The following is a 17,457-nucleotide window of genomic DNA, read 5'->3' as shown; positions in this document are numbered from 1 at the left end:
AGCTTTTCCTGCTTGTCCTGTAACTGTCAGTCTCCAGACTTCCTGCTCAACTCTTCTTGCTGTGGTCTGCAATATTCCATTGATTTAAAGCCCCACTGAAGTCTCAATCAATAAAACTCTTTGCTGCATGTCGTGCAATGTTTTTCCGGTAAGAAAAGAAAGCCATGAGCATTAGTTCCTCTGGTAGGATGTTTGGGTTTTTTAACTGATCACAGAGCCCCCCCCCCAAACTAGGTTGTGGGATTATCTGCATCACCCAGTGTGACTTGCAGATAAAGAGGTAACTAAAGCTGATGGTACTCTCACTAGTCCAGATAATGCAAGGGACAAAGTGTCTGTTCTCCCTGTGGAAGCATGCAAGGGGAATACTATCGCAAGGCTACAGTGCTTAATTTTTGCTTGGGCTGAGCCCTGGCATGGCTTGGCAGGTCACCCTCTGCGCCACCGTAAGTGTATGTGTGGCGGGAGAGGAGCAATGGCAGCAGGTGCTCCATGATTTCAGGTCAGTTTCCCCAAATGGGCATAGAAGAGGGGTCCAAATGTTAGGGACGAGGGGGGAGTGCAGCCTTGAGGGGCATAGGAGGGCAGTGAAGGTGCTCTCTGGCTGCCCAGCCAATGCTTAATTTGTACCGGGCTTGCCAGGGCTGAGCCCTGACACCTTGTCCAATATAAATTAAGCACTGCGGAGCTATCTACCCACCCTGAATTGCGGGATTTCGTCTTAGAAGTCTTCCTTGGGACAGCTGATTTTCTTTGAAATGTTACCGTGTAAAAACATTAAATCATCCACAGTTTCTGGCTTAAGTGAACTACAATTTTCATTAATTGCGTGATCAGAGACTGAGAAGCTCTCTTGGAGGGTGCACTGTGTGACCCTCTGTGCCCGAAAGCAACACGCCATATTCATCACTGTCATAGAATTATGATAATATGCCTTGTGAGGTATCATTCTACATGTCTTGTTCTGTTAAACATTAATACCCTGTTGGATTGTATGTGCTGTCATTCTAAATGAAGTTATGAAGTTTGGCTATTTATGTGCTACTGAAACATGTTGCGAGGTTAAGGACACCCACAAGCAGCCTTTCAGGTACAACAGTAAAAAGGCCAAACAATGTTGATGGCTTATTGAGGAAATGCACACAAGCACAAGGATTACTCCAGGAACTGTGTACAATAGATACCTCCCAGAGAAAGCACTGCACAATGGGAACTGTTTGACCCAGGTCACAGCAAAAGAGCTTTCCATCAAGCGGGAAGACGATATGAAAGGAGAAGTGATGACAAGACTGGATCTCACTCTCCCCCCAGCAACACACCTAAAAGTACTGGAGGAAAAAAGACTGAACTGGGGGCAGGGGAAGTTCTGGTCCCAGGCAGAAAAGAAGGAAGCCTGCCTGTGTGTATGCTAACCTGCTTGTACTGTCTAACTGGGTGAGACACTGCGAGATTCAAATCCTGACGAGTACATTAGGCTTAGATTGTGGTTTTGTTTTATTTCTTATGGTAATCTACTTTGATCTGTTTGTTTACTATCACTTACCACTTAAAATCTATTTTTCTGTAGTTAATTTATTTTGTATTTTACCTAAAACACTGTGTGGTGGTTGAAGTGCAAAGGGAAAAGTCTCGGCTCAGGAGCAAGTGTTCGTGCATGTCCACTTTCCTTTGTAGAAGTGGCAGACTGGGTAATAAATTTCATTCTGGTCAGGTTTTTGACCAGTGCAGGACAGTACAGGGGTCCTAGGCTGGGGAGCTGGGTGTATTTTGGCTTTAGCCTTTCTATTATGGGTTCATGAGTGGCTGGCCAGAGCATTCATGAACACAGCTGGGTGTGGTCCCTGCATGTGGATGTTGGTGCAAGCTTGAAGGGCTTTGCAGCTTGTCACAGTGCAAGAGGGACCCCAGATTGATGAGACAGAGGGCTCGGCTATACCTCAGTTCCAGGTGGCACCCTGAGGGTGACCTGTCACACACTAGATGCAAGGATGGAATGCACAAATCATGCAACTCGTCTGAGAAGGGGAAAGTTGCTTGTACAACTGCTGAAGTGGTGGAGACAACACATCTTCATTCTTTGTCAGTTTCATCATTGTCACTTCCACATTTGCTATTTGAATCCTCAAACTCTGTATGTGACCATTGTCATCCTTTGGTGATGGAGTCTGTGTAACTGTAATATTCACTGCAGGAATATTTTTCTCCTGCAATAAGACAAGCTTCTTGGTCTCTTGATAAAATTCCTGTCCCTCCTGTTCACTGAAAACTTTCATCCCCTTCATTTGTGGGTGCAGGAAAACGGCTACTCTGTGCAGAGGCTTGATTTCAACATTTTCAATGAGATCTTGCGAAGCTTGGCATTTGAGTTGACTTAGACTATATACATCAGTGGTAGAAGGATGGAGATGCTTTTTCAGCCTCTTGTACCAAATGGGCACCAAGAGGAGAGTGGGCTGTGACTGCTCTTGTGCATCTGATGCTTCCTTGAAGTGCTGCAGGAACTCTATTAGCATTGACCACTAGACCTGGAGCATTGCATCAGTGAGTTGAGTATCCTCCTTTTCTGTCAGAATTCCATATATTCTGTCCGACTGCTGAAACATGAGCTGTCTGAAACATGAGTAGTTTGCTGTTCCGTCGTGTTTCTACATCTCCTTTCAGAGACATTTTCAGTCTGTTTTGAAGTCCAGATCTCCTAAAGTAAGTAATGAGATTTCGGCATGCGTGGATCAGTTAGCTTACTGCTTCCTCTTCCTGGTTTCCCAGGTTGGTAGTATGATCAAGTGTAGTATTTATAATATGCGCTGAGCAGCTTATTCGCACATAGGACTTGAGGGATGCAACCACTTTCCATCCCCGGTCCATAATGAAAATCATCTGATTGATAATACTATTTATATCAAATATTCTGAGTGCCTGAATAGCAGCCGAAAGAAAGTTCTCTGCAGTTTTCGATTTCCCACTGTCATGCTGAGTCACACAAAGCACCTGATCCACCATTCCGAACTGTTGTGGCTCTATGTAATGAACAGTTATTCCCCAATAGGCAACCTTTCTGTAATCTCCGTCCACAGATTGAGGGTAACCCCTCCACCCACTGTGCCAAGAATGTTTTTCAGCACCATGGAGATTTTTCTTTTTTCTTCTGCCACAAGTGCAGCATGCCAGGCTAATGTTGTGGAATGTGATATTAGTGCATGTGCATCCATTTGACCATATTTGGCACCTGTGTTAATCAAACATTGAGAACATGCAAGGAATCCCTGGCCACTGACTACCTCAAAGGGTCTTATGTCTGTTGCTACAAACTTCAATAGTTCCTGAATCTCATTTGTCTTCGTGTCCTGTGTGATAGTGACACATTTCTTAGTTTTCAGAGTAACAGCCGTGTTAGTCTGTATTCGCAAAAAGAAAAGGAGTACTTGTGGCACCTTAGAGACTAACCAATTTATTTGAGCATGAGCTTTCGTGAGCTACAGCTCACTTCATTGGATGCATACCGTGGAAACTGCAGAAGACATTATATACACACAGAGACCATGAAACAATACCTCCTCCCACCCCACTGTCCTGCTGGTAATAGCTTATCTAAAGTGATCATCAAGTTGGGCCATTTCCAGCACAAATCCAGTTTTTCTCACCCTCCGCCCCCCCACAAACAAACTCACTCTCCTGCTGGTAATAGCCCATCCAAAGTGACCGCTCTCTTCACAATGTGTATGATAATCAAGGTGGGCCATTTCCTGCACAAATCCAGGTTCTCTCACCCCCCACCCCCCTCCAAAAACCACACACACACAAACTCACTCTCCTGCTGGTAATAGCTTATCCAAAGTGACCACTCTCCCTACAATGTGCATGATAATCAAGGTGGGCCATTTTCCAGCACAAATCCAGGCTTTCTCACCCCCCCACCCGCCCCCCCGGGAACACACACACACACACACACACACACACACACACTCTCCTGCTGGCAATAGCTCATCCAAACTGACCACTCTCCAAGTTTAAATCCAAGTTTAACCAGAACGTTGGGGGGGGGGGGTAGGAAAAAACAAGGGGAAATAGGCTACCTTGCATAATGACTTAGCCACTCCCAGTCTCTATTTAAGCCTAATCTCTACGTAAAAGAATAAATGGACACAAATCAGATGTCAAGAATTATAACATTCATAAACCAGTCGGAGAACACTTCAATCTCTCTGGTCACGCAATCACAGGCATGAAGGTCGCTATCTTACAACAAAAAAACTTCAAATCCAGACTCCAGCGAGAAACTGCTGAATTGGAATTCATTTGCAAATTGGATACTATTAATTTAGGCTTAAATAGAGACTGGGAGTGGCTAAGTCATTATGCAAGGTAGCCTATTTCCCCTTGTTTTATCCTACCCCCCCACCCCAGACGTTCTGGTTAAACTTGGATTTAAACTTGGAGAGTGGTCAGTTTGGATGAGCTGTTGCCAGCAGGAGAGTGAGTTTGTGTTTGTGTGTGTGTGTGTGTGTTCCCGGGGGGCGGGTGGGGGGGTGAGAGAGCCTGGATTTGTGCTGGAAATGGCCCACCTTGATTACCATGCACATTGTAGGGAGATTTCAGAGGAACAGCCGTGTTAGTCTGTATTCGCAAAAAGAAAAGGAGTACTTGTGGCACCTTAGAGACTAACCAATTTATTTGAGCATGAGCTTTCGTGAGCCACAGCTCACTTCATCAGATGTGATGTGGCTCACGAAAGCTCATGCTCAAATAAATTGGTTAGTCTCTAAGGTGCCACAAGTACTCCTTTTCTTATTGTAGGGAGAGTGGTCACTTTGGATAAGCTATTACCAGCAGGAGAGTGAGTTTGTGTGTGTATGGGTGTGGGGGGGTGAGAAAACCTGGATTTGTGCTGGAAATGGCCCAACTTGATGATCACTTTAGATAAGCTATTACCAGCAGGAGAGTGGGGTGGGAGGAGGTATTGTTTCATGGTCTCTGTGTATATAATGTCTTCTGCAGTTTCCACAGTATGCATCCGATGAAGTGAGCTGTAGCTCACGAAAGCTCATGCTCAAATAAATTGGTTAGTCTCTAAGGTGCCACAAGTACTCCTTTTCTTTTTACATTTCTTAGTGAATATCCTTCAGCAAACTGGATCCTGATTCTGGTCTACATTTATGTTTAAGTAAGTTTGAAGTACCAGTTTTAGGGCTAATAAAAGTACAGACTTTTTTGCATGTCACACATGCAACATACTCAGCCACAGTATCTCCCTTTTCATCAGTAAGAAATCTGAATGCATTCCAAATTGGTAATTTGCCTTTCTCATTTCCCTTCAAACTGTATGCACCAGCATTTAATTTCTTTCTCCATTGACTTTTCAAATACAAAGTTTGGAAACTTTTCTGGTGGCAGTTGGCAAGGAAGTGCAGAGGGGTGACACAGTGACAATTTCAATTCGTGCTGATGAACTGACAGTGCAATTAAAAAAAATGAATTTTTCACTGGTATTAGCTGAATCTGAATAAATGGGGTGCATGGTAGTTCGGGTGCAAATTTCATGGTACAAGCCATAGGGTGCATGGTACAGAGTGCAACATGCAAGATGAATTGCATAAAATGCATGATACCATGTGGGTAAGGTAGTAATATATGGTACAAGGCTGCCTTATGCAGTCATATAAACTCGTGGCTCTCAATACTTCTAATTCTGCTGTTGCACCCAGTAAGCATCATTAAAGGAGCCTATCCTGTTAACCTAAGGGCCAAGGATCAGCTCTTGCCCAAATTGTGCCTTCACAAATACATAGGGCAAGACACATAAGCGTGAGGGCTAAATTTGTCCCTGAATCTCTCCTGTACTATGGAGATCCCTCTCCAGTGGATTTCATTTCCCTTAGGCAGAAGTTGTGGTGTTGTTGCTGAATTTAAATGGGTTTCTAGGTTGTATGTTCTGAGTTGCAGTGCTCTGTCGAGGTACAGTGACCATGGCATAGTGAGAGGTTTGGACTTCCCCGCCTTTGAGATCCTACTTCCAGAGAAGATGGAAGAAGCTGTCTGCAGCTCATAACTTAAGAGGCTGCTTCCCCACTTTCAAGATCCAACATTTCCTCTCCCTCCGTATACAGAGTAAGGGGAGGTGATAGATCAGGACAGGGAGCAAAATTCCCCATGTTCCTATTAGCGTGTTTTAAGCAGCCAAGCAAGTTAGGAAACCTCTCCTGAGTTCATTGCTGTTTCAGGTCTGTTGGAGAGGGAGACAGTTGTTTCTGCAAAGTAAGTCAGCATGGGGGATTTTGCTGCTTGTCTTGATCTTTCACCTCCCCACTCCCCCGCCCTTTCTCTATATATAGGGGCGGGAGAGGGAATGTAGGATCTCGAAGGTGGGGAAGCAGCCTCATAGGCTATGAGCTGCAGATAGCTGCTTCCCTGACTTTGAGACCCTATATTTAGAGCCCTGCATGGATACAAAATTTGTATCTCCATCCTATCCATGATCTACAACAGTGGTCCGCGAATGCAGATATCCACAGATTTGCAGGGCTGCCATTCGCAAAGGGGTGTGTGTCTTCCATTTTCAGTAGAGTGGATTGCAGATTGTTGGGGTTACAGAGGACTAAGGAAGTTGTCCCATGAAATTGTGGGATACTTCTGGATGACTCCGAGGACCTGCGTCAAGCGGGGCCGCATCTAAGCGGCAAAGCAATAGGTCTTGGACTCGGGATCCCAGCTTGAATCAAGCTTGGACCCTCCAGCCCTGCAGTGTCCTGGGACCCTGGGTCCAAGCCCTGGGTTAGTGCAATTGCAGTGTAGATGCAAGGGGGGTTAGGCTTGAGCCTGGGCTCTCACACAGGCTTATGTTGCCGTGTAGAAATACCCCCAGTGTAGACACTTGCTACAGCAATGAGAGGGGTTCTCATGTTGCTGTAATTAGTCTACCTCCTGGAAAGGCGGAAGCTAGGTTGACTGAATTCTTCTGTCGACCTAGTGCTGTCTACACTGGGGGTTAGATTGGCTTAACTACATTGCTCCAGGGTTGAGTGATATAGCTGGGTCGATATAACTTTTTAGTGTGGTCCTGGCCTCAAAATCCTTCTGGAAAAAAACCAAGTGATTAATGTTATGACAATGAAAAAAGAGTTTAGAAACACCAATGAGCCGTAATAGCCCAATAACGTAACAGCAGTGGGATATTTATTTTTTCTTTTCTTTTTTAAATATAAATTTTAATAGGCTTTTTGGGGAGCTCTTCCTGCTTATGTAATCCAGGAACTAAATGGTGGAAGTTCTAGAGATTCAGGCATAAACAGCTGGTATGTGCATGGGGTAGGTCATGCATTGACTCCAGTACCACTGCTTTAGAGGGTAGGCAGGAAACCCTTTGAGCTAAGGTACAGCTATGTGGTTGTATCTTCAGCAACACAGAATTACGCTAAATAGTCTTCTTCTGTGGTATTAGTTTTCATTATTGTTACTTAAGTATTTTTGTTGGAAGCATTTATTTTAAAAAGAAAAAACAATGATGAAAGGCTTGATCCTCAGAGGTACTGGCAACCCCAAATCCCATTGACTTTAATGGAAGCTATTGGTGATCTGCACTTCTCAGGATTAGACTGTATCTTTCATGTAAAAAATAGTGAATTCAGCCATAATACATCATAAATAAGGCTGTTGCATGATTAAAAAATTAATTGTAATTAATTGTGCAATTAAAAAATTAATTGTGAGATTAATCACACGACTAAACAATAATAAAATAACATTTATATAAATATTTTAGGATGTTGCACATTTTCAAATGTATTGATTTCAGTTACAACACAGAATACAAAGTGTGCAGTGCACACTTTATATTTTTTATTATAAATATTTCACTGTAAAAATAAAAGAAATAGTGTTTTTTTCAATTCACTTAGTACAAGTACTGTAGTGCAGTCTCTTTATGTTGAGAGTTGAACTTACAAATGTAGTTATGCACCAAAAATAACTGCATTCAAAAATAAAACAATGTAAAACTTTAGAGCTTACAGGTCTACTCAATCCTACTTCTTGTTCAGCCACTCGCTCAGATAAAGAAGTGTGTTTACATTTGCAGGAGATAATGCTGCCCGCTTCTTGTTTACAATGTCACCGGAAAGTGAGAACAGGAGTTCACATGCTATTTCTTTATCATTTTTATGGTGCAAATATTTGTAATAAAAATAATATAAAGTGAGCACTGTACACTTCGTATTCTGTGCTGTAATTGAAATCAATATATTTGAAAATGTAGAAGAACATCATCCAAAATTTTTAATAAATTTCAATTATTGTTTAACAGTGCGATTAAAAGTGTGATTAATTGCGATTAATTTTTTTAGTTAATTGCGTGAGTTAACTGTGATTAATCGACAGCCCTAATTACAAAGGAAATTATGTCTACCCTCTATTGGGAATCAGTTTGTAGTATGGTAGCTTTTGCAAAGGTTTGAATATACTATTGTAACATGTAACTATCTCTGTATTTTGTTTGACAGTGGTTGATTATTATCCTCCGAGGCCATATTTGTATTCTGTGGAGTTAGAGGGGAAATCGACTTTGCAATGTTCATTGTACTTCACACCAAAAGAAGTAAGTTTATAAGGCAGTAGTAATGACAATAACTTTAAAGGATGCATTTAATACATTTTCTATGATTAGTGAAAATAGACATCCTACATATTTTGTGTAACAAAAGTACTGAGTAGTTAAAACCAGCAAATATTTAAACCGTAGTGGCCTTGGAATAGTTTTGAGAAAATGTCATTAAGAAAATGAATTCTGAAGTCACGTCTATGTAACTGTTACACACTTTTTACTTTGTTCTGCATAGTTATATGAAAAATTTAAATATATTGCTCCAAGCACTTTTTAAAAAAATGTAAACTATGCACGGTCAAAGGTGGGGGGGGGGGGGAAGAGAGAAACATGTCTCAAAACATCAGCCTCCTCCAACAAATTGCCCAACAAATTTGCTATCATCACAACTCTTACCTCCCTAAATGTCTATGAAAATACAGGATTTTTGCAACATGCCCTAATAGTTGAGAAATTTGGCCTCTGATGGACTCGTTTGAGGAAAGTGAATTGCAGATTTGAGTAGCCCTCATGGGCCTATTCTGCATTAGAAAAATGACCCATTAGGTGTGGATGATAAAGTAATATAACCCACGTTCACCACTGTTTTAGAAACTGAGGACATTTCTACACAGCATCTAGACATCCGAGGCTGGCCCGTGCCAGGCCGATTTGGGCTTGCAGGGCTCTGGCTGCGGGACTGTTTCGTTGCTGCATAGAATTCCGGGCTTGGACTGGAGCCTGGGCTCTAGGACCTTGTGAGGTAGGAGAGTCCCAAACTTGGGCTTCAGCCCAAGTCCAGAAGTTTACACAGCAGCGAAACAGCCCTGTAACCCATGCTCTGGGAGCCTGAGCTGGCTGGCACAGGCTAGCCCCAGGTTTTTCTTCGCTGTCTAGACATACCCTAAGGGTAGGGTTGCCAACTTCTAATTACACAAAACTGAACACCCTAGCCCTGCCACTTCCCCATGCCCCCCGCCCCCACTCACTACATTCTCCCTCTCCTGGTGGCTCGCTCTTCCCCACCCTCACTCACTTTCATTGGGCTGGGACAGGGGTTGGGGTGCGGGAGGGGGCTCTGGGCTGGGGAGGTGAGTTGGGGTGCTGGAGGGGGTAAGGGTTCTGGCTGGGGGTGCGAGCTCTGGGGTGGGGCTGGGGATGAGGGGTTTGGGGTACAGGAGGTGGCTCTGGGGTGGGGCTAAGGGATTTGGAATGTGGGAGAGGGCTGGGACTTGGGAGGGGGTACAGGCTCTGGACTGGGGGTGTGGGCTTTGTGCTGGGGCCAGGGATGAGGGGTTTGGAGTTCAGGAGGGGGCTCCAGGCTTAGGGGTGAGGCCGAGGGATTCAGTGTGTGGGAGAGTGCTGTGGGTTGAGGCAGGGGGTTGGGATGTGGGAGGGGGTGAGGGTTGTCTCTGTGGTGGGGCTTGTGTTGAGGGGATCAGGGTGTGGGAGGGGGTTCTGGGCTGGGGCAGGAAGTTGGGGGCGGTGAGGGCTCCTGGATGGGGGTGCAGGCTCTGGGGTGGGGCCAGGGATGAGGGGTTTGGGGTACAGGAGGGGGCTCCAGGTTGGGGGGGGCGCTCAGGGTTGGGGCAGGGGGTTGGGGCGTGGGCTTACCTCCAGTCGCTCCTGGTCAGTGGCACAGCCGGGGGGGGGGGCGGGGCGCGAGGGGGCTAAGGCAGGCTTCTTGCCTGTCCTGGCACCATGGACGAGGCTGTGCCCCAGAAGCAGCCAGCAGCAGGTCTGGCTCTTAGGCGGAGGCACGCAGGCAGCTCTGCGTGCTGCTCTTGTCCGCAGGCACCGCCTCCCCAGCTCCCACTGGCTGTGAACCAGCCAATGGGAGTGCAGAGCTGGTGCTCGGGGTGGGGGCAGTGCATGGAGCCCCGTGACTCCCACGCCTAGGAGCCAGAGCTGCTGGCCGCTTCCGGGGCACAGCGTGGTGTCAGAACAGGTAGGGACTAGCCTGCCTTAGTCAGGCAGCACCACTGACCGGACTTTTAACGGCCCGGTTGGCAGTTCTGACCGGAGTTGCGAGGGTCCCTTTTCGACTGGGTGTTCTGGTCAAAAACCGGACAACTGGTCACCCTACCTAAGACACTAGGAATTAACCAACCCCACATGTTTTGGAGAATAGTGAGCTGAAAGACATGTACATGTTGGCAATTACAAACAAGCACACCTCGTTTGGATTCAGTGCTGTAGCAGAGAAGCCTTGTGCATTGGCTGAATCGCCCCCTCCCATTTTTATTTGAAATAAGTCAAATAAGCTTGGAGGTGCAATGATTTTGGGGAGGAGCCAAAATATCACTCCTCCTAAGGCTTTAAGTAAAGATCATCCATTGTTTCCAAAGGGTCATTAGAAAATAACATTTACATAAATGACCACCTCCGCTTCCTCAGACTTGGCTGCTTGGTTATTAATCCCTATTAATATATTATTATATTATAACCCTATTATATAGGTTATAAACCCCTATTAATCTCAAAGAGGTATCAACTTTAAAGCCCAATGACGATATGTTAATGTCAACACTGATTATTTAATTAGTAATGATGTTAGCGGATAGAATGAAGGAAGGGTGGAAGTAGAGCCCATAGAGTTGAGAATTTGTTGCAGGGAAGAACAGAGGGGGTGATAAGACAAGGAAAAAAAAGAGAGAAGATGGAGAAGGAAGAGAAACAAAGGGCAGAAGTAGTTAGTCTTACAGGTGAGCATACTGATACCGAATGCCAAAATTAGGTGCTGAACACATGATATAGAATAGCCACAAATTATAAAGGCCATATTCTACTCTGGATTTTTGTGCAAGCCTCCTGTTGATATTGGTGGATGTTTGCTGTGGATTGAGGAAGTAGTATATTATCTACGTTTTATAAACTAGCCTACTAACCATAATTGAAAATGGAATTTGGCCCTCTACTGCATGAGTTTGTTCTAGCCTTTATAAGTAAAACAGTGGTAGATTCCTTATACATATAACGTGTGTTTTCTATTGATGGGGTGAATAAGGCCTGGTCTACACTTAATAATGAGATCCTTCCTTAGAATTCTTCCGTCGACCTAGCTACTGCCTCCTGCTTATATGGATTAACTACATAGATGAAAAAAACCCTTCTGTCAATGTAGGAACCGTCTGTACTATGGTGGTACAGTGTCGACATCCCAAGATGCCAATATCTTGGAAAATCTCTCTGCTTTTGCCAAGGACCTTTCTGAAGTTACCAAACCTCCCGTTGTGGAGCTAATTTGATTTTTTGCTATTTTGTGCAATTGGTCACATTCAATTTATCCCCTGAGATTTAGTCTGACATCAGTCAACCCCCCTCAAGACTACCTTTTCAATTACAGACCTGGTATGCCTCAGAGCTATATCCTACATCAAGTCAGTGTGAGATTTTCATTTCTGTATATCTATTTAAAGTTTTGTTCACTTATTTTTGCAAAAATCCCAAAGGGACTAGCATGCTTCAGTATGTCTATACTCTGTGGGTATGTCTACACTGCAAAGAGACATCCCTGGCTTGCGTGTGTCAGCTGACTCGGGTTTTCGGGTCTTGGATTGTGGGGCTGTTTAATTGCAGTGTAGATTTCTGGGCTGGAGGCCAGGATCTAGGACCCTGTAAGGTGGGAGGGTCCCAGAACTTGAGCTGAAGTCTATGCTGCAATTAAATAGCCCTGCAGCCCGAGCCCGGGGAGCGTGAGTCAGCTGGCATGGGCCAGCTGCAGGTTTTTATTTGCAGTGTAGACATACCCTGTGAGTGAAATCCTGGCCCCACTGAAATCAGTGGCAAAACTCCTGTTGACTTCAGTGCGGCCAGGATTTCACTCAGTATCTTCTAATTGCTGATTTATTTATTTATTTATTTTTAATGTGCCAGATGCAAATCAATGAAATTGCATCCCGCATAAGTGAGCGCAGATTTAGGGTCAATTTTTAAAACTCGTTGTTTGTAGAAGGGGTAAAGCTCAATTTCTGAAAACTTGGGAAAGGATAAAATAGTATAGGCTGTGTAAAACAAATCAGGAAAAGAGACTGACTGAACTTTCAGTGAGTAGGGGTATATTTTTAATTTGTCATAGGCAAGCTTGAAGATATGCTCTTTTTTATTTTACCAGTAAGATCCCTTGACATACCATTTCATTTACAAGGGCATCCTTTTGTAACTGCATTCTCTTGGAAACATTTTTCAGTTTAAAAATCACCATTAATGGTCAAAAACCTTTTTATATGCATTCTTCCTCCTACATAAAAAGCTGTCAGCATTAATAAGAAGCAACAAAGTAGTGTCCCATAATTGTTAATTTAGATTTTATTATAATTAAGGCTAAGATTTAGTCATGGGCATTTTTAGTAAAAGTCATGGACAGGTCACGGGCAGTAAACAAAAATTCACGGCCCCATGACCTGTCCATGACTTGTACTATAAATACCCCTGACTAAATCTTTGGTGTTCTGGGGAGCTCCGGGGGGGTGCAGCTGCTGTTCTGGAGGGGGGTTTCTGGGGTGCTTGCTGGTGCTGTGTGGGGGCACTCTGGGGTGCCTGCTGGTGCTTGGTGGGAGAGGGAAAGCCTGGGACCGCGGCAGCTGCTGCTGGCAGAGGGGTGCGTGGGTGATGGCCCTGCTCGCCCGGGACTGCAGCAGCTGCTGCTGGTGGGGGGGGGGGGGCGGCAGCCCAGGACTGCCACTGTTGTGGTGGGGCAGTGTGGCTGGCCCTGGAGCCACCTGAGACCCCAGGGCCACCCGGGCAAAGTCACACCTGCCAGCCGCAGAAGTCACAGAGGTCCCGGAAACTCACGGAATCCGTACCCTCTGTGACAGAGTCACAACCTTAATTATAATGGACTATGGATGTAACAATAAAAAACAGAGTAAATAAACACTTTGCTAAAAGTGTGATGTGATTGTATAATAAAATTCTGAGTTCCTTTTACATAATCTGAAATAAATCCATTATTTTTATTTGGCCTCATTTTACAGTCTGAATTAGTGTACATAATAAACACTTAACTCTTATATAGTGCTTCATAAAGGACGTAAGCATCCTTATCCACATTTTAGAGGTGGAGAATGTATAACACATCAAATGGACTCTAATTTTTTAAGTGTGGTGTGTTCCACACAATGTTATGGGTGAAAAACATATTAACTAGTATACATATATTACTTATAGGTTTCCCAAAAGTGCATAAAAATTGTGTGTTTTCATATAATTTAAATGCTTCCCAATTAAGTATATTTAATAATATCAATAATTTAAAGCTTGTTATTTACATTCTCAGTCTTAAATGCCATTTTAATTTTTATCACTTAAGATCAAATAAAATAGTATACAACATAATTTACATAGATTTAAGGCAAACGTACCTAATCTACTCTAATTTTTTTATTGGGATTTTAATGTGAGACAATACAACTTTTTTCCCCAACAACCTTGTCTCATGGTTCTTTTAATTACTTTATCCCCTCAGACGGTTGCCAGTACAATGATATGCTGCTGTTAAAAGCGTTATGAGTTGTCTGACGTCCTTTCTTTCTCACTACTAACAATGGGAATTAGCAGTTCTGTGTTTCTTGGTCTGATCCTGATTCTCATGCATCACATTACTAAAATACGTTGCTACAAAATTGAGTTGTATTTAATCAGCATTGATACAAAGAAAGAAACAGAGCTTAGTAACTGAAGTCAAACAAACGGAGGAATTCTTCTCAGAGAAAGATATGACACTGGTATGCAAGAAATACAGGCCTGGACCAATCCTGCATGTGGTAGACAGGGCTGTGAGAGGGAATCTCAGTGAGGATCCCCTTGGAGATTTCCTCCCATATTGTTCCTTTCGGAGGATGAGATTTTCCCTCAGCAGAATGAACCATGAGATCTTTTTTTAAAGTGGGTGGATCCTCAGGGATCCATGGGAAGTCAGGGCATCTGTATGGAAGGCAGACACTTTTTGCAAAAGTTTTTATTTAGTTGAAAAGCCCAATTTTCTGTCAAAAAACCACTTACATGGAAAATTCTTGATTAGCTCTAATAAGTAAAGATTTACGAAATCAAGTGTTGAGTGAGGATCAGAAATACCAGCAGTAGATACAACTTTAGGTTTCACAAATTATGTATGTTTAAAAGTGCTTCCAGCCTTGTCACCTTTTAAACTATAGAGCTAAATGTTTGCAAAATGATGCTCAGGACTGGAATTAATAGGGGTGTTGCAATGATTTTTACAGAAACAAAAACCTAGAATGTTGAACATAATGAGCGTGTAATTTTTAATGATTTTATAGGGAAACTAGCCCAAGGGAACCTTAGGTTTATAAACAATTACCAGGTGCTGCTTTCGTGAGTTGAGTTTTTATTTTAATGTATTCTTTTTCATTTTATCTTCATTTTATTTCTCTCCCCCTCGCCCCCCTTTCAGTCATTCTGTGTAATTGTGCTATACCATCAGAGCAGCTATTTTGTAGTGAGTATATTATTGTCTACCTGGCAGGGGGCAGATCACTCATTACAAGGCAAGGCATACTAGGATATGCTTAAAATATATAACCCTCTGGTGGTTGCAGGCTGACAGTTAATGCAGTAGCTGGTAGCTGGCAGCAGTAGCTCTGACTAATGTTAAATGGAGACAATTTTGAAAACTATGTGTGTTGCCCAGTATGACAGAACTGAAGGCAGCATCTGGAAGTGTATGTACCCCCTAGCATTAGCTTTTCTTTAATTTAACTCATTTAAAGTAAAATACGAATAAAAAAGTACTTTGATGAAGAAGAAAAGGGATCAAAATCCAGCATCTCTTTCCAAACTGATTTTTTTCAGGCTCCAGATCCACATTGACCCTTTAAACATTCACGATGAATATATTCATTCTTGGCTCTGTTCTTTACTTTTTTAGAACCCTCTTACCTCTCTCTCACGCACCCCCAGCATTCTCCCTCGACCCCACACACTGTTTTTCTCCTCCCATTTTCGCCCCATCTGGCTCTTCTGCAACTCTTCCACTCTCAAAGAGCTCTAATCTGCTCTCTCCTTCCAACTACCTCCCTGAGTTAGAACCAACTTTGACCTGCTTCCCAGCTGCCAGTTCCTTCCCCTACCTCTCTACCTGAATATCTGTTCCCCGACTCATGGTCACTTGCGGATGTCTCCTCCCACCCAACTTGCCTCCCAGTTGCCAGAAATGTTCCTTCCCATTGGAGATGCAGCCTTCCATATTTGTCTGCTTCTGCCAGAACTGCACGAAACCCTTCCTGCTCTTGTGGTAGCAATCATTTCCTACAGCAATGACTTCTGAATATATTGAACACGACTTGTAGTTTAATATTCACATTGCTCCTCAGAAACTAGACACTAGAAGTACCACACTTTCAACCAAAAAGCTGTGAATAATTCACTAGTTTTTTTCTAGTTGAGTTGACTAAGGTTACAAGCAGGGTCACAGTAACCCATAATCCATTTATCCCGCATTTCAGTTCTTTTACTATGTGAATAAAAATTAAGCTAGATTTTATGCAGCTTTTAAAAACCTTGAATGCATTTAGGTGGTTGCCCTAACTAATAAACAGCCACTAACCAACAAACAAAGCAAAAAACAAAACAAAAACCAGCATTTGTCTCAACAAATCACATAACCATTTGCAGAACTTAGTACATATGATAGTATGAGAATCAAAACACAGTCATTTGGCTTACTTGTTAAATATCACCCTAAACATTTTACAAAAAGTAAAACAATGTTAGTGCTTTGTGGCAAAGGCTTGCTAGAATGATGATCAGACAAGGAAAGGGGTTCTGATACATGGATTTCATGCTATTCCAACTTCTCATAGGGCTTTTCAGTCACCAAGGCTCTCCACTTCTTTGTTAATGTTCAGGGCATGCTAAAGCCTGTCTTTTCTCTTGGGCAATTGAGGAGAATTTTCTGAAACTCAATCTCCCCTACCCCCTTGCTGTATGCTACTGATTATAGCTTGAAATCCAACTCTTTTTTTTTTTTTTGTCTGCAATAATACGTTAAACGGAACAAAATAAGGATGTGCCAAAAGCCTCATGCAGAGCTGAGCTTTTGGGTACTTAAAATGGCTGACACCATGTGGCAATAGACGAAGCTCCCATTAACTTCCCTGGTAGATGATCAGGCCATCATGTTAATTTGCTCAAAAATTGTTTTAATAATTCTGCTAAAATAGTAATATCACGACTATAGTATTACATAAACTTGCTGTTTCCTTCCTTGAGAAAATGATCACAACTGTATTTTTGTCCTTTAGGTGGCAGCATATGACTTCAGTCTTCCAGTAAACGTTAATTTCAGTGAGGTTCCATCTTCTCAGCAAAGCTCTACAGCTACATCACCTTCTGGGTCAGAAAAGCACATAATTGTTCCTCGTCCTCAAACGGTGTCTGTGGCTGCTCCATTATGTACCGTTCAAGCAACTGGTACGTAAACTAGGAATATTAACTGCATGTGCGTGTGGTGTGCTCTGTATTGCCCTTTCAGGGGTTTATTGCTAGCATTAGCAAAGGAAAAATTAGAAGCTAAAGAACTGAGGGTAGAACTTACTAGGTTAATTTAGCATTTATTATACCAAATAATTAGAAAATGTAACAAATGTATCTTTGCATCTATTCACTCAATTTTAAATGTGTATTTTTTTATATCTTTGAAGCTGGAATTATATTGCTATCATTTATAAAAATTAAGTATCAGAGAATCATAGAAATGTACTGCTGGAAGGGACCTTGGGAGGTCATCAAGTACAGTCCCACACGCTGAGGCAGGACCAAGTAAACCTAGAGCATCCCTGACAGGTGTCTGTCCAGCCTGTTCTTAAGAACCTCCAGTGATGGGGATTCCACAACCTCTCTTGGAAGCTTATTCCTGTGCTTAGGTA

At 43.0% G+C, this 17,457-nt stretch overlaps 1 protein-coding gene across 2 annotated transcripts in view; it reads left to right on the top strand.

Moving 5' to 3' along the window:
• The window catches only part of CFAP47 (cilia and flagella associated protein 47), a 651,611-nt gene that overhangs the window by 68,338 nt on the left and 565,816 nt on the right, over positions 1-17,457 (top strand). For both annotated transcript variants that reach the window (XM_048863833.2, XM_075132125.1), the window contains 2 exons: positions 8,493-8,587; positions 16,834-17,002. In XM_048863833.2, the coding sequence (XP_048719790.2) occupies positions 8,493-8,587; positions 16,834-17,002 (264 nt within the window). The remainder of the gene's footprint in view (positions 1-8,492; positions 8,588-16,833; positions 17,003-17,457) is intronic.

Source organism: Caretta caretta, chromosome 1 (genome assembly GCF_965140235.1).
Source record: "Caretta caretta isolate rCarCar2 chromosome 1, rCarCar1.hap1, whole genome shotgun sequence".
Taxonomy (NCBI): Eukaryota; Metazoa; Chordata; order Testudines; family Cheloniidae; genus Caretta; species Caretta caretta.
This window is presented reverse-complemented; position numbering and strand designations above follow the sequence as displayed.